The following is a 27,163-nucleotide window of genomic DNA, read 5'->3' as shown; positions in this document are numbered from 1 at the left end:
CGCAGGCTAGCTATATATGTGTCGCCAGCCTGCTTCAATTGAGACGTCGTTAGCTATCGCCATGGGTTCATCACCCAGCCACCTACCGAACCCACAGAGAAAGTTAGGCACGCCACGGGCATGTCCGAAGTCCAAAGCGTAGCTTAGAAACCGCTACGAATGAATAACCCCCGGGCGCAAACTACGACTACGTGCTCATTTCTGAGGGAAGCGGCACCGAAGGGAAACGAAGATAAGCAAGAAAATAGAGGCACAAGAAAATGGAGAAAGAGGTGGGGGGCGGGGGGCATCGCGAAACAAAGCAAGGCATTGTGTCAAGACGGGCAGGCAGGCAGGTGGTGATATAATCGGCTGCTAGGCCGGCTGAAGTGAGACTTGAACGACAAAAAGAGAGACCCCCGAGACAAGCGCCGGCACACATTGCGCGGTATCTTCCAGCAGACGGAGTCCGAATGGCCGGCTAACTCCTCTTCACGCGGCAGGGCCGGGACAGCGCTAGAAACGCGCGCTCTGCCCACTCCAACCAACCCCTTTTGTCTGCCCGTTTTCTTTTTCTAGGCTTTGTCCACACACACCATACCGACTTCCGCGAAAAAGAAAAGAAGAATTAGAAAGGAAGAATCACAGCGTGCCGGTCATTACGGCGTTAACGCCGGGGGTGGAGGGAGGACACCGGCGATGAACAACAACCAAGCGCCGGGGCTAACTCTCGGCGCAGGAGGCGCTCGACAAAGGAATCTGCGAAGGCTCAGCGGCTAGAGGCGGTGGCGGCAAAAAACGAGCACAACAAGCGGCACGTTTTAGACGGACGCCTCCCGGTACTAACGCAGCGAGGTCTCCCGAGGGGGGAAAAGAACGAAAAAAACAAGGCTAAGACGACGACAACAAAAGAAAACTGTCGGCGAACAAAAGGGACTTCCGAGGTACACGACAACGGAAGGCTCGGCCCGGTCGCCTCTGGTTTCTTCGTTGACTTTTTTTTTTTTTTTTCCCCCTTAACCGAAGAAAACAACAGCCTGTTGCGATCCCCCTGTCATAATGCGACGGAATCGAAGACGGAGCGAACTAGCGACGATGCCTGCATACGACGAAGCGGGAGCGAGAATGTCTTTCGGACTTCATTCATTCGGAAAGAAGAAAAAGAAAACGCTGGTACCACTCGGACGGGGGGGGGGGGGAGGGGGGGGCAAGAGGGGTTATATAGCGACCCCATTTCGGGCGCAGTCGAGATGTCGTTAAGCGGAGCGGAAGCCATTACTAAGCGTGCCCAGTTCGCGATATTGTGTTTGTACCGAGCGGCGGGCTTCTCGAATTCTCCGACAGGGAGCACATTCAATATGGCGCCACGGGCGCCATACTGTTGCGCCCATTCGCAGTTTCGGCAACGCGACTGAAGATAAGGATGGATGGATGGATGGATGTTATGAGGGTCCCTTTTGGAACGGGGCGGTGGGTTGCTCCATCACGCTCTTGTTATTATACTGCCTAATGTCCTACCTAGGTTAACAAAGAAAAAGAGAAAAAACGCGATGAATTCCCATAACCGGATTTTCTGACCCCCCTATTGTGAACTATGTTTGTGTAAAGTCTCCGTTTTTTGTCGTTTCCCTACCTTTCTTCCCCTAATCATCCAATGCCCTCTTACTACTACTACTATCTATTGCGGACATGTTTACTTTACCACTGCTCTCGCTGAACCAAAGGGTAAGGCGGGGAGCAGTGCCCCTTTAATACTTTTAGTACTAATATTAAAGCTTTAACTGACTCCGGCAGGAGACGCCACGGTAGCCCCACGCCACACACACTATACGTGACGTAACTAAACGGGCGCCGTGCCTCGCAGGAACTCTTCGCCAGATAGTCTAGCGACTGCGCTTCGGTAGAACCCGGTGGAGAGGTTATTTCCGCAGCCGCCGACGACAACAGAGAAGACGACCGCGAAGGAAGTGAGCACACCTCTAAAGTAAGAAAACACAAAGCGGGCGGGCGCCCCCAAAGCTCGGTGTACATGGAATTCGACGCTGGGTCCAGGACGACGTTAACCCCCGCCCCCCTCCCGTTTTCCAGGAGAGAGGGAGAGAGAGAGCGCAAGAAGACGTGCGTTTTCTTTCACCGTAAGCGTTTGACGCTGAGCCGTGCTCCCGCGAGGGCTGCAGAAAACAGCGGCAACCTTTCATTATCCCTTCAAAAACCACTTCTCTCTCTCACCGTAAGCGCCAAGTGGCAGGGACACGCACAGCGGGCGCACGATCGTCACTGGCCCAGAGACGGGAGGGGAAAGGGTCAACTGCACAAATATATGTTCGCCAGAAGCAGAGGCACCATACTCACTCCCAAGTTCACGCACCTCGGCTCGTCTAATGGATAGGCAATTAGCTGGCACTCCGCGACGGTCGACTCGGGGTTGCTTGCAGCGGTTGTGGTTCAGCGCTCGACAAACGCGACGCAGAAAGAGTTTAAACAATGACGACGCGCGCGGGTTGCTCTAGTCGAGTATGGACGCTCTTGGACGCTGGTAGGACTAGTGAGCAGTTCAACGACGCCGGCGTAAACGTCGTCACCAAGCGAACTTTAACAATATATGTTGATAAAGGGAAAATTACACATCCACCCAATCATAGCAACTGCTGCAAAGGAAACCCCGTACGGTTTCCTCGAAAGAAAAGCCTCACAGATGAAGAAAAATTTCGTCCTGGTCAGGGGCTCGAACCCGGGACCATCGCCTTTCCGGCGCACGCGCTCTACCATCCGAGCTAACCAGGCGGCTAGCAGATGGCAGGGCGAAGTCGAATTCATCAAAGACTCGAAGCAAAGGCAAGAGTTTGGCGTAATAGTTCTGCGAGAACTCGCAAGGTGGAGAGAATAACAATATATGCGTTTAAATATATTCCGGGCCTTCAGGTGCCAGAAGGACGACCTGATCATGAGGCACGCCGTAGTCCTGGAGGGCTCCGGCTAATTCCGACTGTCTGCGGTTCTTTACACTGCTTTTTTAGTTGTAACCAAGGCGCCCTTCATTAAATTGAGAACTTTAAAACTACCTTCATCTTCGCCGCGTAGTGCGCAAGCGTCCATTAGAGTTTCGGCTGGTCCCCAACCTTATTATCGTTTACGGGTTACCGGGGCCCCGGCCGGCAGTTACAAAGCTGGTAGCGACTACTTGTCAAGCTCTGTCCTACTACAACACGTTCAAAACATTCGTGCGGTGTATGAGCGTTTTCGTAGAAAGACAATCATAAAAAAAAAGGACTGCACGTTAACGATTATATCGCTACCAAAACGAGAACTTAAGTAGAATATGGCAGGTAGCTGCTGTATTAGTTTTGCATGCACTCTGGTTAAGATATGTCGCTACCGCACTCCTCTCCGGTAACCCGGTATTCCGCCAAACGGTAAGAAGTTCACGGACAAGCCAAGCAGCTACATGTGATGTAACACGGCGTTCACGACCTGTTTACGTCGAGTGCTATCGTTTCCAGGACGTGCAGCCAGCTGCAAAACAGTTTGTTCGATTCAGGAAAGGTACTACGACACTACAAACGAAAAGGTGCGGGCGGTGTCAGTTACGGTGTGCCGGGCTGCACCCCCTCGATGCAAAAGGTTCAGGGGTGCATTGCAGTGCGATGGAACCTTGCCTTGCACCCCTCGATCAATCCAGCACGCGGGTGCAGGGTGCATCGCTGCACCTCGGGGTAATCGAAGGCCTATGGTGCAGTGTACCGCGGTTAGGTGCAGCAGCAGAAGTCGCAGAGAAACTTGGCCAAGTCGAATAAACCTTCAAAAAGCATAGCCTTCGAGATTAGTTTTTCGTTACTCAGCGGAGGAGAGCCGTCGCCGGGGCGTGGATTTGGACACCGCCACCACCTATCGCTTGGAAACGGGAAGAAAAACGACAAACGACGGTTCTCCAGATTCGAGCTTATATAGCTACCGATAACCACGAAAGTGTGAAGCCGTTTCTTGTCCTTCTCCAGTCAACCACTGTGTGTGAGCGTACGTAGCGCCTCACCCGGCCGCCGAACAAACAAACAAACAAACAAACAAACGCAACGGGGGCCCACTCACACACTCCCTTGGCACAGCTCGAATAGCGGTTCTCGGGGACAAACAACGACGCCTTCTACGTCGTTCGTACATTCTGCGGCGCGGATTGCGAGAGATCCAGAGCTGTGTTCTCGCATCGCCAATCGGGCGAGCCAGTCGCCGCACTACTACGAAAGAAAGTAAAAAAGAAAGTGATAAAAACATGTGCACGGTAGTCACACGATCAACGCCGAAGCACACTGCCGGAGGAGGCGGAACGCGGGGGAGCTCCGCGAGCGGAAAGGCGTCGGGAAATGGAGATTGGACATCACTCGAAGGACGCGTACACGCGAGCCCCCATCGGACGAAGAAGAAGGCAAACAAGAACGTCGGGGTACGGAAAGAAGGAAGCAATTTCTTTTTTTCTTTTTTTTGGCTCCGCGCTCTTCAAAGGCGAGAGCTCTTGGCCTCAAACCACGAGAGGGCGTTTTATGTTTGTCACGTTATTGCGCGCGGATGCACACGCTAAAAAAACGCGCTTATTGTATGTGTTGCATGTACTGATTGTGCCTGGTGAGTGTATATACGCTGTAGTGTACGCTGTGTGGATATAACGTGCATGTATGCATACATACATACAGGCAAACATACATACATACATACATTCAGGCAAACATACATACATACATTCAGGCAAACATACATACATACATTCAGGCAAACATACATACATACATACATACATACATACATACATACATACATACATACATACATACATACATACATAAATACATACATACATACATACATTCAGGCAAACACACACACACACACACACACACACACACACGTGCAGCCTTTGTCAAAAGCATACAAGCTGCTTGGTGTGGTTCCAACGCAAAGATCTCTGGGTGACGAGTAACAAAGCAGTCCTTTTCACTGCGCACAGGCAGTGGAATTTATGGAATACCACGGAAACTCTTGCTGACGATTAACCTGCACCCCACACGCATGGCTGCCGCGTGAAACTTTTTCCGTATACGGTATACCTTAGACAAAGAGTGCAAGTTACGTACAGCGGGTACAGCTTAGAGAAAAACCGAAGAAACAAAAGAACGTCAGAAGCAGACACGTCAACTCCCGCTTAGATATACTAGTGTTTTTTTTTCTTTTTTTTCAATCGTGTGCAAAGAAAATTCTGCGACAGTCGTCAACTGCAAGATGCCGCGCGTCTTTTTAACGTCTACGTGTAGGGCTGCCTAAAGAGTGCAACAACCTTTCTCTTTTCCCCTCCCTCATTCCGATTTGAAGAAAACCTTTCTCGATGATTCCGAGAATATAATTCAAAAGCTTCCACGAAGTCGAGTGTATAGAAGAAAAAAAAAACGCAAGAAATGAAAAAAAAAAAACAGCTACACGCATAATAAATGCAGGGGCGAGGAGGTGGGAAGGGTAAGGAAGGAAAGGATGCACCAAGCGCAAATTGTTGGACGGAAGAGTCAATAAACCATGCACACCGATACGTAACGACAAAAAAAAAATAATAATAAAGGAAAGGATAACGGGTCAGAAAACGGGGCTCGGGGCAAGGACTCCTCCCCACTTTCCCGCTTTGCGGCAAGTGCAAATTTTCCCATCGCTTCCCCATTTGCGGCAGAGATGGCGTGCGCCCCGGCGTCTCGTTTCCCCGCCCACTTCCTCCACTTCCTCCTTCGGGGGGCAACGCCCACGTCGTTGTCGCTTGACCCCAACAGTGACCCGCGGCTTCCTCCTTTTCTTGCCCTCTCTCACGACGGGGGAGGGGGGGGGGGGCAAATAACCAGATATCGACTTATATGTGACGACGAAAACTTGCGCTCGCTTTGATGCGTTCGCATCATCCTACCAGCACCCTAAGGCGGCCGCGCAGAAATTACATAGGGCGGTATTTGGAACGGTATAAAGTTACTGCTGTCACTTAACAAAAAGAGAAGAAGCACAGGTTACAAACTTCAAAGCCAATCTTTATTTTAAAAAAAAAAAGAAAAAGACAGGCCAGAAGCATTGACACTCGACTATCCGAATCCGCGACCTTTCGTATTTTCTTTCCTTGGCTTTCCTTCTCTTTAAAAATAATTAACGCCTTAATTCAGCGGTCCTTATTATCGATTGCCACGTTTAGACCTTTACGAGGAACCTACAGGAGTGAGCGTCAAGATGAAGAAATTCTAGGGAAGCAAACAAAGCAGTTAGGAAAAAAGGACTAGGCGCAACGTAAGTGCGAGGTTAAAGGGCGACTACATAGAAAAAGGATTTTAATTAGCTGTTTTAGTAAATTACCCTTCCACAATAACAAAAAAAAACGCTTACCGCGAGAAGAGACCAAGTAAGCCACAAAACATGCAAAAAGAAAGGGGGGGGAGGGTTCAGGTGGCGACGCCGCCGTGGAATTCCTGCACGAGTTAACCGTGACGTCACGGATTTTGACGGCTCCTACTCGGGCATAGTTTCTTCTTCATCGGGAAATATGGGCTTTACTACTGCATTCTACATGAGCCAAGGACTGAGCTTACCGAGTTTCGAGAGTCTTTATTGAGACTCAGCAGGGGAAAAAAAGAAGTGAAATCTGTGAGGCTACACTAAAGTACTACCGCCGAGGTTTCGGTGCGAGATGCAACAAATGATGCATCAGGAAGCTAGGTGCATAACTGTCAATGTTTGCTTCGCGAAAGTTACAACAGGATAAAGACCAAACCGACCGAAAACGGCGCCAACGACAACCGAGTGACATTTCTTTCTGTTTGTTGTTCTTCCTTTATACATTACCTTCCGCACCGCAAACGGCGACAGCCACATGCATAGCGTTCACACTGCTTCGCGAAACCAGTTCCGCGTGGTACGCACTTCGCAGATCCCTAGTCGTGCGAAATTTCTAAATTTCACTCGCGACAGCGAGTTACGCGTTTGCAACAATACAGCTCCTGTCTTGTCTGAAGCCTCCTGCGTGTCATATGTCTAACCACGCAAAAAGGCGGGAAGAGATCGCAAACGGTACGCACCGAAATACCGGATTGCAACGGCCGTGATTGGCCGACGACACGCTACCAGATGGCGCCACAATACCCAACCGCAGAGAAAGTCAAAGGAGTTTTCATCACGAAGTACCTCATAGCATAAAGGCCGCTTCACCAGCGGCACGCCAGTCGACGTGCATCGGTAGCGACGACCGACGGGCAAGAGGACATACGTCAAAGAGCGAAACGAATCGAGAGAGGAAATAAGGAAAGACAAAGAACGCATAACGGGGCGCATCGCAAGATGCTGGCGGCGGTCGGCTTTCCGCGACGCTGGCGCCCAGATCGACCGGCCATCGGAGAGGGAGTGGACACCAGCCTACGCTTGCGTGCACATCGATCTATGCAGCGCGCGAATAACGGTGCACGGCGAGTGCAACGTGCGCGCACCGGCTGCGGCCTTTCGAACGACCAGCAGCAGCAACGGCAGCTACAACAGCTCTCGGACACACACACACACACACACACACACACACACACACACACACACACACACACACACACACACACACACACACACACACACAAACACACACACACTTGCCGAGTAGAGCACGGTTGCAGCACCCTCATTCAGCGCTATACGTTGCCCGCGGACGGTATATAATAGCACGCCGACGAGGTCCGAATTAGGCGTGCCTACAATGAACCAATTTGTTCACGCACGCAGACAACCGACCCGAAATAGTTAGAGAACAATAGTTAGAGAACAATAGTTACAGAACCACAGATATAGAACCATAGATATAGAACCATAGATATAGAACCATAGTTACTCTTTTGTCACCGAACAAACGCTTTCGAGTGCCGTTGAGTCAACAGCTGCGGAGACCCCTTACCATACCTCACTTCCAATAAAGTTGGACGTCGATTTTCGCGATGCTTACTCCCGATATTCTCGCTTCCGTCACCATGGGAAAGCTTGAGACGCGTCGACTTCAGTAGTGGCCAAAAGGAAGCGCTTTTCTCAAAGGCGAATGGTACTAAGAAATTGACAATCCTCGATCTATCCGTATTCCATCTCGCGCGGTCAATCCAACTCTAGCCGTTTATTTATTTATTTATTTATTTATTTATTTATTTATTTATTTATTTATTGGGAGTGAGGTGACGTCGTGTGGCAGTGACAGTGTGCAGGTCGGCATGCAGGCAGGCAGGACGACGCGCAGTTAGAGACGATGAATGAACTGTATAGAGTACTTATAAATTGCTGGCTCTCCCGCAATCGAGAGCATATGTAAGCATGAAATGGCTACCGGCAATGAAGATTGGCTGGAGACGATACTAGCTACAATCTTAAAAAGGGTGTTGCGCAACACGCCAGACTGTGCTCTGGTCCATATGGACGCTGCCCAACTAGAAAAAGAAAACCAGATGAAGGCAGCACGACAGGCAGCGAAAGACGCCAGGGAGACGGAACGCACTGCCAAGCTAGAAGAAAATCGCCCGAAGGAGGCGCCACGCAGAGTGGCGCCATCTCTCGAGGCGACGCACAACCCGCGCTGCGGAACTCACGGATCGCTGGCGATCAAAAGAGCGCTCAGCACCAAAAGATGACGATGAAGTGTATGACGCCCTGTATCCGCCTTTCTAACGTCTCTATTGGAAATGACAAAGCTTCAGCGTACTAGAAGTTCCAGCTTGAGTGATATCGTGAACAAACATTAGCAAGAACTCTGAAGCAATATTTGTTGTAACTTGTTTGGGCAGTAACCTGCGTATGTAATGCGGTCCCGTACAAAGGGTTGGGCGCCAGTGACCGCCTTAAGTTCTGACTGGTTGCCCGCATGTTCTCCTTTGAGTGCCCGGATAACGGCTCTGGCTTTAGGCTCAAGGTCACTTGAAGGTCGCCGACAAGGGGGAGCGAAAAACATTTCATGCTTAAAACTTCGTGTTCCAAACCGACACTGCAAGGCGGCCGCAGCGACATCGACAAGCGCGGCCGGCGGTCGTCCCATCGAATAGGGAAGTCGTCGGACCAAACCTAGCAAAAGTAAATAGAGGCGTAATAATATTAACAAGAATACCGATACAGCTCAGTGGCGACGACACCAACGACGTCAGCGGTCGTCGAATCGAGTCGGCGGTCCTCGAATCGCGCCCACGAAAAGTAAACGCACACGCCGTGGCGATACTAATGGGAATACCGATACAGCTCAGTGGCGACGACACCGACAACAGTCGTCGAATCGAACGTACGAAAGGGTAAAACAACGCAAGCGTGCCAACAGGAACAAAGTGGCTTAACGAGGACGCGTGAACCACACAGGAAAGATAACCGGTGGTCTACCAGAGCAACGGAACGATATATAACGTACACGCCACATATATACCACGACACGGGAAATGCGGCCCAGGGTAGCAGGGGATTCACGCGGGCTAATGAGATTAGGCGATGCGTGGGCACGCAGGGAAACGCTGGTGACGCGCGCGCGGGAAGCAGAGGTAATTGGAGGTGCTCCGGGAGAGATCTCTGTTCGGCCGCGGACTTAATTACTCCATGATGACGGTCGCCGCCATCGCGAGAGAGGCAGAGCGGCCTAATCGCCTAATGAGGCGCAACAAGGAATTCCTTCGTCACCATCGCAGGATAAAACGCGCCTCGTAAAAGCTCTTCGGCTGAGGGAGCTCGTGCGTGAATGCGACAACGACAGGCAGAGCATACAAGGTTGGTACGCGATCATTTCGATAACGCGCCAGGGAAAACCTTGGCAAATGGCGCAAACAAGGGCCCAAAGTAGGAGACAAAGGCTTATCCTATACGCTGTCCATTTCCACACGCACGTGCACGTTATCACGTAGAGTTGGTTCAGGAAATGTATTTACGTTTGACAGTCACAATTGTTGCTTGTGTCTTATACAAACCCACGGCGATATACAGTTCAAAGTGGAGACACGAGATTCACTGACTGATGATTATTAAAGTCAAAATCTAGTCTGGGTCTATGAATGATGCCGCAGTGGAGGGCTACCTCCTCCTTAAATACTATGCATAAGATAGATATAGTATATAGCTAACATAGATATATAGGTAAACTAGATATACGAGATAGATAGATAGATAGATAGATAGATAGATAGATAGATAGATAGATAGATAGATAGATAGATAGATAGATAGATAGATAGATATGCACAGTAAAGGCACGGTCGAAGCAATCTATAGGAAAGAAGCAAATTGGGCCGACAAATGTAGAGGTGGACCTGTTTTTGTCTAGGCATTGAGGTGGGCAACTACAGGTGTGTCTGTCCGTACATTGCGCCGCTCATATGAGACTTACTTCAACCGCACCTACCACGTAGATATTTGCTCAGCAGCGAGCTTTCTGTTCGTGTACCCCCCCCCTCCCCCCCACCGTATGCTATTCCGAACTTCCGTATCCGTCGCACTTCTACGCCCGATTACCGAAGTGCATCTGTCAATTCCAGACTTGGCATCAACGAGGCCCGCGACAGGTTTTGTTCTACCGTTCTTCTCACGGTCCGTCGCAAACTTCCGCACGCTAATTTTGCACACGGAACCGCGCAAGCGGCTCTCACTTCCTTCCTCTGTCGGCCGCGAGGCAGCGCGTCGGTCGCCGATTGCGCCACAAATGGTGGAACGGTTCTTCCTTCCGGTCTCCCAAATCGATCGATCACGATAAAGACTGTACACGGGCAGGGGGGGGGGGGGGTGTTCGCGAGCGAGGCGTGGGACTGATAAAAAAAGACAGCTAGGATGGAAATTGATAGATTGTACGAAATGAGGCAAGCGAAATGGCAAGGTGGGGGGGGGAGGGAGAGGTGAACCAGCAGGATAAGGGGCATGAGGGGGGCGTATTCCCCTCTCCGTACGCCCTTTCTCCATCTTGATCCGTACTTTGCGCAGCAGATGCCCGTCAGAGCACGCCCGCGAGACGGAACTCATCTCTCTAGTAACGATGAGACAACAATAGAAAGGGGAGGGGAGGAAATCAGCCAAGCTCGCCGTAAGTCCTCCCTCCTCCTCCTCCTCCTCCTCCTCGTGGGCGCCGAAGCCCCGAAATACCCATGCAGCAAAGACGATGAAGGCAAGTGAGAGAAAGAGAGAGAGAGAGAGAGAGAGTACGGAATCGGTGATGTCACGAAAGCTGCTCGTGACGTCATCGGTTCGATGGGAGGCAGACACGCCAGGGGTGAACGGCCCAGCATGCGGCTACGGCTCCACACTAGAGGGCTGGATGCCGCAGAGGAAGAGGGAAGTGGGAGAGGAGGTTCCCAAGACGGAGCGGCAATCATGACCCAACAGACTTCCCCCAGCTTTAAGCAGGAAACTGTTGGCTAACACGCGAACAATAGCCCGCTGGAAGCGACGCGGGAATGAGCCGTACTTTTGACGAGTTGTGTTCATCGCGCACGCAAGCTACCGGGCGAATTAGTCGAATCGGCTACGGGGCTAGTGCTCGTTTGGCCTTGGAGATAAGATGTTGACTGAAGCACTTGACCGGGTTAATAGGCCTCGGTTAATGAATCGCTTATTCCGCTGCGTCGAGTTCAGCCGCCGAACGCAGGCCGGGTGGCGGTAATTTTTGTATCTGCAGTTGTTCTTATTACGACTGCCCGCGGCAAGGCGAACTCTTCAGTCACGTTCATCAATGTATTCAGTATATGTGGGTCATATTTTAGCGGTGAAGAACAGCTCGAAACGAGGTACTTTGAGCCCACTGTTCCTCTAAAACGCATAGTGATCGTTATTTATCAATGAAGACTTGATCAACACCGCACAGACGTTGTCAAATATCTGACGTCGCGGAGCGCCAGTTCAGAAACATAAAGGCGGTGGCGCCACCGACCAGCTTCCATAGATAGATAGATAGATAGATAGATAGATAGATAGATAGATAGATAGATAGATAGATAGATAGATAGATAGATAGATAGATAGATAGATAGATAGATAGATAGACACAATTCCAACAAATGCACACAAACTATACAGGTGACTAGGAAGTACGTAAAGGAAATCTGCAGCGGTATTGCTGCAGCAGCTGAAGCAACTATAAAGAGCCGAGCGGTGTAGTTGTAGTTTTCGCAATATAGTTAAGACTACCTACGCTGACAAACACATTTATCTCTCAAGAGAGAGGAACGCTGAGAATGACTGGTGCGTTAAACAGCTACCGCGCGGTGGGCTACGGAGCCTCACTTGGCACCACCTAGAAGCTTTGGAAATACTCGCTTCAGATTTTTTTTAAAACGTGCATCATGATAAAAATGTTAACAAGCTCTTCAAGAGCAACTGAGAGAAGTTTTGGGTAACACACACAAAAAAAAAAAGAAAGTCCTTCCCCCGGGTATAGCCAACAGCATTTCTTGCCCTTCCTATTCTACCTCATTTTCCCCCGCTACATTTGCCGCAGAAACTACACGGGGAAAAAGAAAGGAGGGGGGGGGGGGCGAGAAAGAAATGTAATGCACAACCTCGACGGAAAAAGCAAATGTAGGCGACCAAACTCACTAACGCCCCGGCGTCTCGCACATAACCCGAAGGAAGGCCGTGCGCTTCCTTCGCTTCCAACCCAGTTTCGCCATAATTTCGCGGAGATTCTCCCCATCTCATGCCAAGTTGCCGCCGCGGAAGTACCTAAATATAAGCCGTTTCGGGGAACAAAAGAAAAAGAAAACGAAGGCAACTATTTCCAGTTCTAAGCTTGGCGAGCGACGAAGTTCGTAAGATTTATTTTATCTTTCCATTCCCTCTTTAACCCGGCAGGAATGTCGTTCCCCCTAGCTACACAGTTTTCGCAAACCAGGAAAAAAGGAAGAAAAAAAAAGGAAGAACATACAGCACTGGCTTTCCCTTTTTGAAAAAAAAAAAACAGCTTCCGAGAAAAAGAAAAGGAATCCGGCCGCGCCGTGGCAACCCGGCGTGTGCACTCCGGGCTGACACCACGGGCATTAAAAGGGGAGCCCGGACCACGAGTGCATTTGGATACATTTGCGACCGCCTCCCCATTTTCTCTGGACCCTCTCCCCGCCATTCCCAGGAACACAGTAGGAAGGGTTGGGGGATGGGGAGCGGGCAAAGGCTAGAAGAAATCGGCTAACAGCTCTGCCAGCGTATCAGTGGAAAGACATGTCGAGGTCCGAGGGACCGCACTACGAATACTGTCTTTTACTCGTTTTCTTCTTTATTTACCTTATATTGCAGCTTATTTTTTTCTCAGCGGCAAGACTAAGACATCACAGCCACTGCTCCATCACGATGGGAAGGGCTATCTACCTCAGTTTTTCTTAGGGTGTTTTTAAACTTCGTTACAATTCTTACAACCTTTACCGAATACTGGGTTACCGGAGACTACATCAACATAACAGCGACAACCCTGGAAGCGGCATCCTGCGACATTTTATGTAACCCCGACGTGCTGTACACTTTCTTTTTCTGCGTTACAAGTACGTGATGATAGAAGCAAAATCGACAACAAAGGAAAACAAAATATAAATTTCAACGACTGCGTCGCGGGCGAACCTTTACAAAAGCACCGTAGAGATGAATACGTTTAGTCACTAACAATAGCTCAGTGTCCCCTCCGCACCATAACGCGGTACCACCAACGCGGGTGTTCGCCTCTATGGCTGTGTTCCAATACTCGCCGCAGACGGATAAGTAGAAGGCTAAGTAGAGGGCTAAGGAGACGGCTAAGTAGACGGCTAAGTAGACGGCTAAGCGGACAGCGCGTTTCGTTGCAATTCTCACGAAGACACTGAAGTAAACAGCTTCGTGAAGACGGCATCGAAATAGAAACGATGCTGGCTACTTTTCTGTCCAAACAAGATGGCGGCCGAGCAGGACGTTTGGAAAGACGACAGGAAGGATTTATGCGCACAAAAAAAAAAAAAAAAGAAGAACGCAGACGCGCTATCCTATGTATCAAGCAAGCTACGTCGCGTCTTTCATAGGCTTGCAGACGCAAGGACTTAAAATACAGAAATAATGCGATTTTCTCAGCATTTCTTTTTTGCCGCCGCGAGGTGGCGTCATGTCGCAGACGCGTCTTCCGTACTCCAGACGGCTCGAAACGCGTTCCATTACATGGCCTCGAAACTGCCTCGGATGCTGGCCAGAACTGGAACGCGCCCGATGTCTTCTGTAGCCCAACTGCTCCGCGAACCGCCAATGCGTTCACGGACAGGCTACAAACTGCCTAAACGTATAGAGACACGCTAAAGCTCATTAACTAATCTTCTCTGTTTCCGAGCTCCTCGTGTTATTTTTCCCGCGTATTTCGGTTTCTCTCCCATCTCCGTACTGACATTTTGCTCGCGTTCCCCCTCTCCCTTTTTTTTTTAAGGTCGCGTATGAAACTAAGCTGTCATAAACGAAGCTGCGGCAAAACGAGCGCAGCGCCCCCTCGCGCGCGGAAACCGCGAGATAACACACGAAACGCATTAGAGAGGCGGCTCAGAGTCGCAGCCTCTCGCTCCAGATTGCTAGCTTCGACGACGACCCTGAGGCGATATTTAGCGTCTTCTCTTTTTGCCTTGGTGTGTGTATATATATATATATATATATATATATATATATATATATATATATATATATATATATATATATATATATATATGCTTCTGTAACGCCGTTAAACCCGTGCGGACAGTGCATGCCGAGACATCTGAGATACTCGGCAGGGAAAAAACAATAAATATAACAAATCAAGCGAGAGCCGGAAATTGCCACTCAGGTCGTTTTTCTTTTTCTTTCCTCGGTGCTAAAAATCCGGGAAGCTTTTCTCAGTCGCCGCGGTTTCATTCGCTTTCATGTCACGCCTGGGTGAACTTTGGGAGGGCTGAGAGTATTGGGTGCTTTCGCAGGATCGCGCCGCACATTACCATCGCAAGGAGGTGCGCAGTGGAAGCACGAGAGATACGCGCATAACACGATGTCTTTACAATTATTTAGCAGACAGATGGCGCGGTAACATAGGAACGGTTAGCACATATAGTAACTCTAGGAAAGCTCAAACATGAAGAAACACTGCGCGGGTTAGAAGAAATGGAGAAGGAGCCAGCTAAATATGAATAAATCGAATCTGAAGATATATAAGCTTTACAATACTTCTAGTGACAGTACCATACTGTTCGAAATCTGATCGGCTTGCCTGATAGCGCGCAGTTAAAAAGTTTCAGATAAAAACGACTTGCATAGAGTGCGAAAATAAGGTGGAAACAAGCGCGTTTTCGTTGAATGTCATCAGAGTATCCGTTCGTAACTGGTTCGCTTGACCAAGGCGTTAGCTTCTAGGGACAGTAGGGCGAACCTGAATGAATCTGCAGTGAACGACTATAGGTTAAGATAGAGCTGGAAAATTGGTGGTCCAAAGGGAGGAAAGGCATACAGCTAAGTGACAATAACTTTCTCTGGCTTCCTCATCCGTTCTCTTCCTACTGTCGTAAGTAACGGAAACTCGAGACCTCTGACTCCCCCCCCCCCCCCCATAAATATCTTCTGGCTCAAAAGTACGGACTATTCTAGAAGTATCCAACGCAGTTGACATAATTCTGACAACTGCTGGGAAGCCATGCATGAACTCGCCTTCTCTGCCCAAGCTCCAACAAACTAACAAAACTAACAAACAAACAGGTAAACACAAATTCTTACAAAGCAAGTCGTCGAAACTGTTGACAGCAGAAGGAGGTCGAAGTAACATTGTTAAGAGGTGCGCGACCTTTTAAAGAGCGCAGCGGTCGCATCGCGTTTCTTTGTGACGCTTTTCCCCTCGGGAATTTTTCCGTTATCTGTCAAGCAGGGAGAACACAGACGGGAGAAGCAGGGAGAACACAGGAAGAAGGAAAGAAATGAAAAAAAAAAGAACAATAGATGTCTGCCACCTTTTCAGCCGGCGCTGGCTGTTTCAACGCCTCTAGTCTGCGTAAGCGTAAACAAAAACCTCTCCTTCCGTCGACAGTGCATGCGCGCTTCCAGATGGTTTCAAACGAGTCGTTCCACCTCGTTAGCCGTGCGTAAACAATGCCACGTATAAACATTGGTCCCGGGAACACACACACTGACGTGTTTTGTTTCTGTTTGTTTTCGCTTGCGCCGGGTCTGTGCACATCGTGCAGCTATATCAGAACCGGGCACCTGCCAACCTGTGGACTTTGGAACTCGTAAAAGATACCGTTGTCGCTACGCAACGAAACTGGGTAAGGTGGAGGTGGGAAAAAAAAAAGCAAAAGCAAACACGCCTCTGGTTCGATATATACGCAGACGCTTCATTCAAGACTGAGCTTTATAACGCAGCAAACTTGCGACAGCCCCCCCCCCCCCCTCTGAGAAACAAACAACCCACTGTTTTTTGTTTGTCTGTTTGCTTTCTTTTTAGACCACAGCGACAAATTCGGCGACTGATGTTGCCAGTTTTGGTCTATACTTGGTTGCTACACGAGCGCTGCAGCATTTCGCCCCCCCCCCCCCCCAGCCGCAAACAAAATGCGCCCACCTCCAGCGGGGAGTCGAACTCGTGACAGCATCGGCATCAAAACGCCACAACCACTGCGACGCCACGGCGGGGTAAGAAAGAAAGAAGGAGAGAAATGGCGTCATCTGGCACTAACGAATTTTAGCGAGTCCGCTGCCAACTTCGAGTGGCGTTGTTCCCAATTAGTTGCCCCCGCGCTATAGCACTAACCGAAGCATTTCTTCCGACAGACGACGACTTCGCGGCAAGCAGCTCCGCACACCGCCCTGAACTTACAAAACTGTGGCGAGCCACGAGCGAGTCGACATTGCGACGACACGACGACGACGTCACCAGACCGCCGTCGCCATCACTCTGAACAGCGCCGAAGCAACGACAGCCGTCCATCAGGAAGAGCGAACGTCTCTCGTCGACGAGAACGCACCACGGCGGCTCCGGCCGCACGAAAGGGATTGACGTGCCTCCACGGACCGCGCTGAGACAATGAGTGTGTGCGTGTGTGTGTGTGTGCGGGGGGGGGGGGGGTACTTCGCACGGAAGAGCGCGAACGTCACAGTTCATCAGCACGACTCACCTCGGCCCGTGACAAGAGCGCAGCTGCGGGACCAAACGAGACGCGAGAGCAACGCACGACCGTGCGGGACACATGCACTAAAGCACTATAGCAGCAAGCTTATCACAAAGAAGGCAACAAACACTGACACCAAGGACAACGTAAGGGAAATTACTAATACAATCAAAATGACTAGCTTGGCGTTGCAAGCTTGCTGCTATAATCATAGCAGCAAGCTTGCAGCACAACACGCGAGCTCGGTGCTTCTACCTCGATTTCTAGGGAATCTTAGGGAACTGGTAGCCTCCGCTTCAAGGTCCCATAGTCAAGCGCGAACTAAAAGTAGGAATCATCACATTTGGCCATCGCAGAACCAACTTGAACCAATTTTCGAGGCCTTCAGCCCTCGAGCTCGGTGTTTCTAACCTCGAGCGCTAGCGAGTCTTAGGGCATAAGCTGTATTCCTCCTTGATGTCTCCCGATTTAAACACGCGTGAAACACAGAAACGCTTACGTGTCGCCACTGCTGAATCGATTTCAATGAACATTCAGGGCCTCCAGCACACGAGCTCGGTGCTTCCAACTCGGATTCCTAGCGAGTTTTAGGGAGTATACAGACTATCTCAAGCTAACCCTATTCAAGAGCGTGCGAAAGGTAGAAATACCCACATTCAACCCCCAACGACCCAACCTGAATGAAATTTCAAGGCGTTCTGCGCGCGAGCTCGGTGTTTCTACATGGAGTTATAGGGAGTCGTAGAGAAAAGGCAGATTCTACCTGTCCTTATTCAATCACGAGTGAAACAGAAATGATCGCACATTTTACTTGCCGCCGCGCAGAATGATAAGCTGAATGAAATGCTGCGCATAAAAACAAAAAAGAAAAAGTAGAATGCTAGCGGCTCTTGATGGCACATTCGTAACTTAGGCTGCCGCTGCTATTAATTAATCTGCGAAATGTCGGAATAGATCGTAAATTGAAGCTTGAAAATTATAAGTCAAGCTGCGCAATGAAAGCAGGCGTCAACTACGTAAACCGCATCGATCATGCAACGTCAATGTCCTACGAAGAATTCCGGCTCTGCTGCAAAGATCGGTTGACAAAAGGTCCCTTTGCACCAAACCCCCTTCCCCTTTTCTTAAAAAAAAAAAAACTAATCGTAGGCAGACGCTGCACAAACACGCGATTCTATCGAACACCTGTTACAGCGTGGTCACGCCTTGCCGTCAGACGTGAACTCTCACGCCAGATTCATGCAGTAATAAAACAAGCGAAGGGAAAACATTCCGAGCGTCAGCTTGCTTGCGGCATGCGAGGTGTCATTGCGACAGGGAAAGTTACGCGTTAGAAGTGGTTGAAGCCGCAACGCGGCGGAATACTAGCGGATTTCAGTGGAGCTACTGCGCTTGTCTTCATCGTCAGTATGTTGTAGGCGTACACTTAAGCAGCACATATACACACTTTCAAGGACCCTTTCCGCCCCCACCCCACCCCAACATCCCAAAATTCCTTGTTTGTTGACTGTCGGTGTCATTGACGTGGTAGTACTGCGGAAACCCGCAAGGTGGAGAGAAGTAATTAATAAAGGGAAAATCATATATACACCCATCCGGACGAATTCCGTCCCGGACTAGGACAGAATTCGTCCGAACGGGGGGATGCCCGTTACGTCAGGGACACCGATAGTCAACAAACAAGGAATTTCGAGATGTTGGGGGGCGGGGCGGGGGGAATGTCCTTGAAAGTGCGTACATGTGCTGCTTAAGCGTACGCCTACAACTTACTGACGATGCAGACAACCGCAACTCTTCAACTGCGAGGCTTTCCTTTCGAGGCACCCGTATGGGTTTTTCCTTTGTAGCAGTTGCTACGAACGGGTGGATGTCTGATTTTTCCCTTTATTATCGGCGTCCCTCTCGCTGACGATCATTACAAAGGTGGTTCCCATACCGGAATTTCGTTCTTCCCATCAGTCACCTAGTCCAATCCACTCGGTCGCAAAACCGCCACGGACGAAAGACGGCGACCGTTTGAAATATGTCCCTTCCCCCCCGAAAATCGGCGCCGCCTGGCCGATGCGCGAACACAATCTTCTCGCACGCGCCGAGGCCCGCAAAGCAGCAGCTGCGCGAAGTCCGCGCGCCGTCCCGATCGTTCATTAGGCTAATTAGCAAAAAAGTGAGGCGCCGGCTCTCCCGCCTTGGCCGGCTCCCGCCGCTACATCAGCGACCGTCGGCGCCGTTTCCACTTCATCGCAGTCGAGCCTCGCATGGACGAGGACTTATTAGGGAAATGAGCGCCGGGTCCCCTAACGAACCTCGCGACGACGACGACGACGACGACGACAGTTTTGTAAAGAAGGCACAGCACGGTCAAAATGTGGCACTATATAGTGTGCAGTGGAGCGGCCAGTATCGCGGGTTCGAACTGTATATTAAGAACGATATCGAGTGTCTTGCAATGACGTCATCCTACGGGCGCCATACTGCAGAAACGACCCGGTGGGAAGCTGCGTCGGTGACGTCACGTACAGTTATACATCCGTCACGTGCAGTGCGGCAGTATACACGCATTGATTTGCCCGAAACGTCGTCCCTGCGTCCTCGAACCATTTTTTTTTTACTTTGCAAATTGGTCATTTTAAACAAAATAATGAGCTATAAATGCGACAATTCGCAACGATTGCGCAGTCTCTGCAGAACTCGTAGGCCTTTCACGCACTGCAAATATATATATATTTATATATATATAATTGTATGTTTAAAAAGATAAAAAGCGTAATAATTAACGCCACAACAACGTTGGAAGCTATCGGCACGAAGATTATGGCAGATCAATTCTGCGGAAGCCCGCTTCTCAAATGACAAATTCATCCTGGTCCCACATTCGAACCCCGACGAGGGCGATTTTCCTTTTCTTTTTTTTTTTTTTAATCTGCGGAACTTTCTGGGGAGCTCGTACGTGGGGGGGGGGGGGGGGGGTGCGGGGTGGAGTCGTTATATATTTGTGCTACAGTCCGTTTGACGACAATTTGTCTTCCTTCCAAGCACGATGATCTGACAAATCAATGACCTAAACAATAGAAGCTGAACGATTCGCAGCGCCCGAGTATAACTCTAGTATAACTTTTTTTTTGCAGGAAACCACTTCGTACCGCGTATGCATCTAACACGCATTAAGAACAGACGACGAGGAAGGCAGGCAGCCTTCAGAGAGGAGAAGCAGACGGCGCCGTATCGTGAGAACAGAAGTACGACTTATGCGCGCGCACACACACACATACACACATGCGCGCAAGAGCTCGCAGCAAACAGAAGCCCGCTCGGATCACTGCGGAAAAGTTGGGTGACGACATGGCGGGACCACGCACTCAGCACGCACCATTAGGAAAGAGGCGTAACCTTGCTCGCGCCGTGCATAGCCTTTTATTTTTGTTTATTACTACTATGTTTATTATTATTTTGGCAGCGAGGCGCTGAGGCCGACCAGAGTATCGGGGGACGCCGTTAGCCAGCAGCCCTCGAGGCACCGTCGCAGAAGGACCGTCCATCAGAGCGACCGAGGAGGCAACGATTGCAGCACGCAGAAAGAAAAAGGAAAGCCGCACCAGAAGACACAAACACGCCACGGCTGCGTCTAGGGAACGCGGCAACAAGGCCATAATGCATGCGGGGGCTGCCGACTATATACGCACACACTATAGGTCCTAGGACGTGTACAGATTAGACGAGGAGCGCGTAATGTGTGTTTGGCTATAGCTGGCCAGTACGGCGCCCGTACATCAAACGCCGCGTGGATGTATTGCGAGAATTGCTGTGATGCGCACGCTTGCTTCAGCATATGCCCGATTGTACATATACGCTTCAGAGTATGACGTGGCGTATTACCGCCACACCCGAAATTTATACGCGGGTATGTCGGATGTCTCACTCGCAAAGGAACTATTTGCCGAAGCGCGGAGGGATCTTCCGGTAGGCGCAGCACGCGCTTTTTTCAACGAAGGAGACCCTCCTGAATTAGTGAGCTTGTCGATGATTACACGGCGGTTGAAGATTTCCAGCTAAATCTAATGAGAGTTAGATTTCCATCTGAAGAAATCCGTTTGGCCAAACACCAACCGACATTCTAGGTTTAAGACTCCCGGAAAAGAAAAAACAAAGTGCATAATATAACGCGAGGATCTGCTCCGTTCTGCAGAAGAGGAAAAGAAAAACAGAACAAATATTTCTGAGAAGAAATGTGCAAAGCAGCATTCATTAAGCAAGAAAAGTACACTTATAGCGTAGGCAATTTCAAAGTGGCTGCAAAAGCAGACGAAAAAGTTCCAAGCTTTAACGGAAGTTCGATATGACATCTGTTGGCAAAACATATTCCTAACAAGCGATCGCTCAATGATTGCAAAATTCCCCACGTTTCGGCAACCAATTCGAAATAAAGCGTGATTGCTCTAGGCTGAAATCGTGTTTTTATCAGTTACTCGAGTTCCTTGCTTTCATTCATCAATGATAGTTAAGAATTATGAAGTTGCACAGGAATTCATGGGAGCTCCAGAACTCACCAATATTTTGCCAAGGAGACCAAGCATTTTACCAGTTTTATAAGGGAGAGCAATACCACAGATCACCCACGCTTCGTCGGACAAATCCGGGTTTCTTCAACGCGCACCTTAAAGGGAAACTAGATGTTAAATTAGGCTGTACTAGTAATTAAAGTAGCGCTTCTGCAAGAGTTAAAACGTCACTAACCCCGAGATGGAAAGGCCAGAAAGGCCGCGAGAACGACAACGCGGCTGGCGAGGCTGTCCCGCACAATTCCCGCACCACCTAATTTACTTGAGTCTCGTTATTAGGCAATACTCGAAATTGAGCAAGCTCACCTCCTCGCACATGTCGTTTGACACGCCCCGCACATGATCGGCGGACGTCACCCTAGAAGTGGAGAATAAAGCGGAAGCGCAGACATTGGTGCCACTACCTCCTTGTCACCGCCTTATCCTATTAATAGCTTGCTATGGCATCGCTGTTCTTTAGCCTACCCTCGGCGAAATCTGGTCATGAGCATCTGGTTGTCGGCAGTCTTGTATACAGCTCCAGCCTAATAGCGTGGAAAAGCCTGCTTCCAGAATTTCGCACGTTCCAAGCCTGAACCAAACATTGTTATGTGCCTTTTTCCAGCGCCAAAATGGGCCAATTTTGGAGAAAGTACTTTCGGGATCCGTGACGTCACAGTAACGTAAGAGAAGCTCGGACTCCCTTTTCCGTTGCAATATAACCATTGTGGCGACGAATGAACACTGATTTCCGAAAAGACACTTTACCAGCTAAAACTGACTTTAGTTCTGCAATTCAGTGGCCCTTATTAATATATAGGTACACGGTCGCGAGAGCCTACACCCCCCCCCCCCCCCCTTGCTGAGGAATAAAACCAGCGAGTTGGTTGCGTGGCACAGGAAGAAAGCCAATACAAGCGCCGATCAAGATTTCACTGCAGTCCAATCGACCCAGCGATTGCGTAACCACAAGTACTTCGGCGGTCCTAATGTATTTAGGCATGCCAAAAAAAAAAAAAAAAAAAAAAAGTGGGAGCCGGTCTTTCGCAGGAGCTGCCCACATTTTCGAAGCCCATTCAGAAGAGGAAGCCACATGACGCAAGCGCATCCATACACTACATAGACTGCGTTCAAATTTAGGACTCCCGTTGGGGAAGCGCCCGCCGCGAATGACAGCACCCGTCATCCTAAAAACCGCAGGAATATGCCCGCGTTCATAAAGCGTCGCCCTAATAAGCCCGCCGAGATGGGGGCGACCCCGCTCTTGCATACTAAAACAGGACGTACGCAAATTACTCCGCCAATCCCCGCAACGGGCTATATCTAAAAGGAAGCTATAAAGAGGTATATTGTAGGTATATTGTAGACGACGCTTATTATTTTCTTCTACTCCTTTTCAGAACATTGCCGTAGTATCAGTTAGGAACCTGCCACAGTTCAAAGGTGGTGGGTTCGACAACATTTCACTGCACGGAGGTACGAGTTGCTGACAGTTCTAAAGAAACGAGAGAAAAAAAATAAAAAGTACCCGCTCACATTCTGAAGATTTTTTGTTGACTTTTCATAGACTTCAATTAACTGCCTTTAGAGAAACTATTGAACTTCACTGCAAGTGTTGTAAGGACAAGCCATACGAGCAGCCAAAAAGAACATCATTCAGCGCCTGCGACATTCCTCTCTAAGAAATCAATCATTATGTCTAAACCTTAAGCGTCTATTCATTAACTTAAGATTACCTCCGTTCCACTTCAGCTGCTTGTTTACATCCTGCCAACTCGACCGTCACAATTTTCACGACTACTATTCCGTGGAGTGACATTACCTTTGATGTCATCCGTCAACATCCCGAACAATCATGAGCAGGCTTGCGGATCTCAAGCCACAAGCGGCATGTAAAAAAAAAAAAAAAAAAAAAAAAAAAGAAGAAGCAGACAGGGCATATATGCCTTAATATGAAGCTTACACTACTCTCTAAAACCGCAATAAAGTTTAATGAATATGAAAATTTTCGAAATTTTATAGGTTAGCGACTTTGTCAATGTAAACAACAACAGTCGCGTATGCTTGTACGTTCTGGTTACATTTCGTTAGGTGTGACGCTAAGCGTAGATGTTGTTATTATTCACCTGGCGTTTTATTATCCATGCTGAAAAGTGACAGCTGGCTTCGCAATTGAGATATGTTTGGCGCCTGGTACTTTTACTGCGATCGATGTGAGCCTCCGTATCCACGTTAATTGAGGCCTCGTATCATTTAGGGCACACTAACTATCCAGGTCAAATAGCAAATGTGATTATAGCAAAGTTACCATGTTTAAGGTACAACACACAACCCACGCAATACAACGACCACCGGAGTGTGTACTACGTCTCCTTCGGCACGTTTCGATAAATGCCTAACACTCCCCGAAGCCTTGCTAAAATTTGTCACTACCACTAATAGAATATGTGCGTATTATTATGTAACTATGGACACCAGAAACGTTCGATACAAGGAAAGAACACTTGCCGTTAACAAACGCTGGGAGTTCTGGGCGACCTGGCGGTTGCAACTCGACCAGCATACAGGTCATGGACGAGGAGCCCTTGAACACGAGCTTGGAAATGTCGGTGACCGGTGTACGACGCCTCCTTTCCTCGAAAGCAGAACACGAACGGCTGATGACGGCCGCACGCTTACTCACCGTACACACAAAACACACGTGACACGGTTGGCAACTAGAACTGACAACCACGAAACAGGAAGGAATCCCAAGGGCATCTAGACGAACTGAGCTGTAGACACGGAAGGCTCTCCCGTCGGCGCAGCGTTCATACCAGCGTCTGCGAGCGACTTGACAGGCTTAGCGGTGCGCAGGCGCACACCGTAACGGACGACGACGCCGACGTACGGCCAGCAGACGACAACCACGACAATCCGGACGACAGCACCTACCAGCCTGCGACGGAGGAACGCTGTCGCATGCGCAACCGGGCAGGTCGTGTGCCAGGCCCAGAGGGGCGAGCAGACGACGGTTCTCCAGACGACACACTTCTGACGCTACCAGACGACACTTCTGCTGGCGAAAACCACCAGCCAGACGACGCGCACACCTCACACGAGCGTGTCAGCGGCAACTGGACAGACCAGAACGAAGACTGCTGGCAGACGAATCTCTCAAACGGAGCAACAGACGAAGCGCACCCCCTGACAACGATGCCGGCGATAATGGGGCAGAACCGCAACAATTCCGTTCACGCAGGTTTCAGGGCTTCTTTTCTTTCTCGCCTGGCGTTGTTCTCCCACACCTCAATTCCTTTTGGTGCACCGTCACCTTGACGGCGCGCTTCCGTTTCAAGAAACGAGAATGGTTTGGCCGTGATTCGCGGGGATTCGCACCCCAAAAGCGCGCAAGCAGACAGTCGTCTGGCGTTAACGACAGCGTCACGAACGCCGGCGCCGCAACGAGCAGCAGACCGCCGAAAGGAGACCGCGCTCTCACGCGCGGCAGCAGACGACAACGCAGCAGACGACAGAGGCGCGTGCGCGCGCACCCGTGGCCAGACGATCAAGGCAGAGTGCGAGGCATGTCGACATCCGTGTAGAGGGCGAGAGAGAAAAGAAAAATGCGACAATAAACCCCTCCGACACCTTCGCAAGGAGCTGGAGAGCGAGCAAGAAGGAAAAGAACCGAAACTGACGCCACTGCCGCCGCGAAGCACAGCGCCATCTAACGACGGCGCGCGAAAGCTGCGGATGCACGAATTAAAGCACCCACGACGGCGGCCTTACGGCAGTGCAGCTCCGCATTGAGCGAAAAACATTTGGCATTCAGGGCGCATTCGGGAAGGTTTCCTGCTTTAGGCTGCGGAAAGCGGAACACTTTCCGAAACCATTCCCACTGAAAAAGTTCCGATCCATACGCTCCGTCGGCTCAAACGATGAGTCCCAAACTTCTCCGTGATCAGCATGCACTATTCTTCCCCGAACACTTTCTTTTTTTCTAAGCGCTTTCCACTTTAACAAGAAAGGCACTTTATTAGCTGTCAGTGTGTGTGGGCATACAAAACAGTGCGCGCGCGCGCGACGGCGTTCAGCACCACGTGACTTCTGAAATGAATAAAAAAAGGAAGAGAAAGATGAAGCTACGCAACCACGGGCGCTAAATTGCCGCAAAGTCGCTAGAAAAAGAAAACAACGAAAAAGAAGCCGACCATTCTGGTAATACGTCTGTGCGGCGCCGTACACGGTTTAACTCGCAACAACTCCGCTTACTGAAGCGTAGCGTACGTTCCCGTCCACTTTCGAAACAACCCTGACCTCTTTCCTTCGACCCCCCCCCCCCAAAAAAAAAAAAAGAGAAAGTGGATCCAGAAGCACCAGCAGACGAACCCAAACGCTAAGCAGGAACAAAATAAAATAGAAAACAAGTGAATGAGAGCTCACCGCCGTTCCCGAATATTGGAAAAGTCGAAACCAGGTCACGACCACACGCACTCGCGTTCATTGACGATAGAATTCGGCGGACTGCGACAATGAATTTTTAGCAGCCGCCTGGGTTTTTTTTTTTTTTTTTTTTCGGTAACCGGCGTGGGCGTACAGCAGACAACGGAGTCAAAGCATTTCCACAATTGTATTTTTTTTTTTTTTACTCGGAGCCTCTTTTCGAGGCGCTGTGCTCGGCGATAGCTTGTAATGCAAGATTGATTGGTTGTTCGATTGGCTGACTAACGGTTTGATTACTGATTCATTAGATGAGTTGGCCGTTCATAAGGCAACCGCTGGGCATCTGATATACACGGTTAAGGAGGGTACAAGAAATACTAAAAGCCTTTTAGTTAATCAAGAACACCTGCCAACCTGTGAACCTTAATATTTAAAAAATGCCCGCGGACACAGCACCGGAAGGGTGGAGGAGAGTAATAGCTCGCATTTGTTTAAAGTTGGCCCGGAGCAAACACCGTTTAGAGGATACACATCGCACTGTAGTACCATGGTCTCAGAGATGGGTAGACGCACGCATCCCGGTCTCGGAGGCTTCGCTCGCAAAGGTGAGGTCGGAGACAGACGAGCTAATTTCTTTTTTTTTTTTTGAAGGCAATTTTTTGTTCTTAAAACTCGACGAAACAATTGTAGAATCGTAGAGGCGGTCCAAAATCGTAAGCATCACGGAAAATTCTGACAAAATTTGGCAAAATCCTGAAGAATGTCGTTGGCAGGTATACCGATTCATTAACTGGTGAGCTTGTTCGAGACGCGACATTGGGCTCATCAGAGAGGCCGCAGTGGAAGACTTCGGATTCATTTGTTGACCTATAGTCGGTGAGAAGCTATGAATGGAAATACCACCACTGCCCAACTCTGAAATCCTGTCGATGCACCAGCCAATTACCGTAACTCATTTTCGTGAATTGACGGCGGAGTCACCGGTCTTTCAATATCGGCACCCCTCTTACATTTACTATTACTAACACGCAAAATTTTAGCGAGAAATAATAAAACACATTTAGCTTAGATGTTCGATGTTGAAAAAAAAGAAGTCCGCAGACTTTGGCCAGCAGATGT

General features: G+C 49.6%; 1 protein-coding gene across 6 annotated transcripts in view; it reads right to left on the bottom strand.

Moving 5' to 3' along the window:
• The window catches only part of LOC142557485 (phosphatase and actin regulator 2-like), a 139,373-nt gene that overhangs the window by 92,862 nt on the left and 19,348 nt on the right, over positions 1 to 27,163 (bottom strand). The window contains exon 1 of one of the 6 annotated variants that reach the window (XM_075669370.1): positions 24,128 to 25,213. The exons of the other annotated variants lie outside the window; for them this stretch is intronic. Within the exon in view, the coding sequence (XP_075525485.1) occupies positions 24,128 to 24,191 (64 nt within the window). The 5' untranslated portion in view covers positions 24,192 to 25,213. Of the gene's footprint in view, positions 1 to 24,127; positions 25,214 to 27,163 lie in introns of those variants that run through there. 6 annotated transcript variants of the gene reach the window in all.

Source organism: Dermacentor variabilis, chromosome 9, assembly GCF_050947875.1.
Source record: "Dermacentor variabilis isolate Ectoservices chromosome 9, ASM5094787v1, whole genome shotgun sequence".
NCBI classification, from domain to species: domain Eukaryota; kingdom Metazoa; phylum Arthropoda; class Arachnida; order Ixodida; family Ixodidae; genus Dermacentor; species Dermacentor variabilis.
The sequence above is the reverse complement of the archived record's forward strand: the minus strand, read 5'-3'. Positions and strand labels throughout refer to the sequence as shown.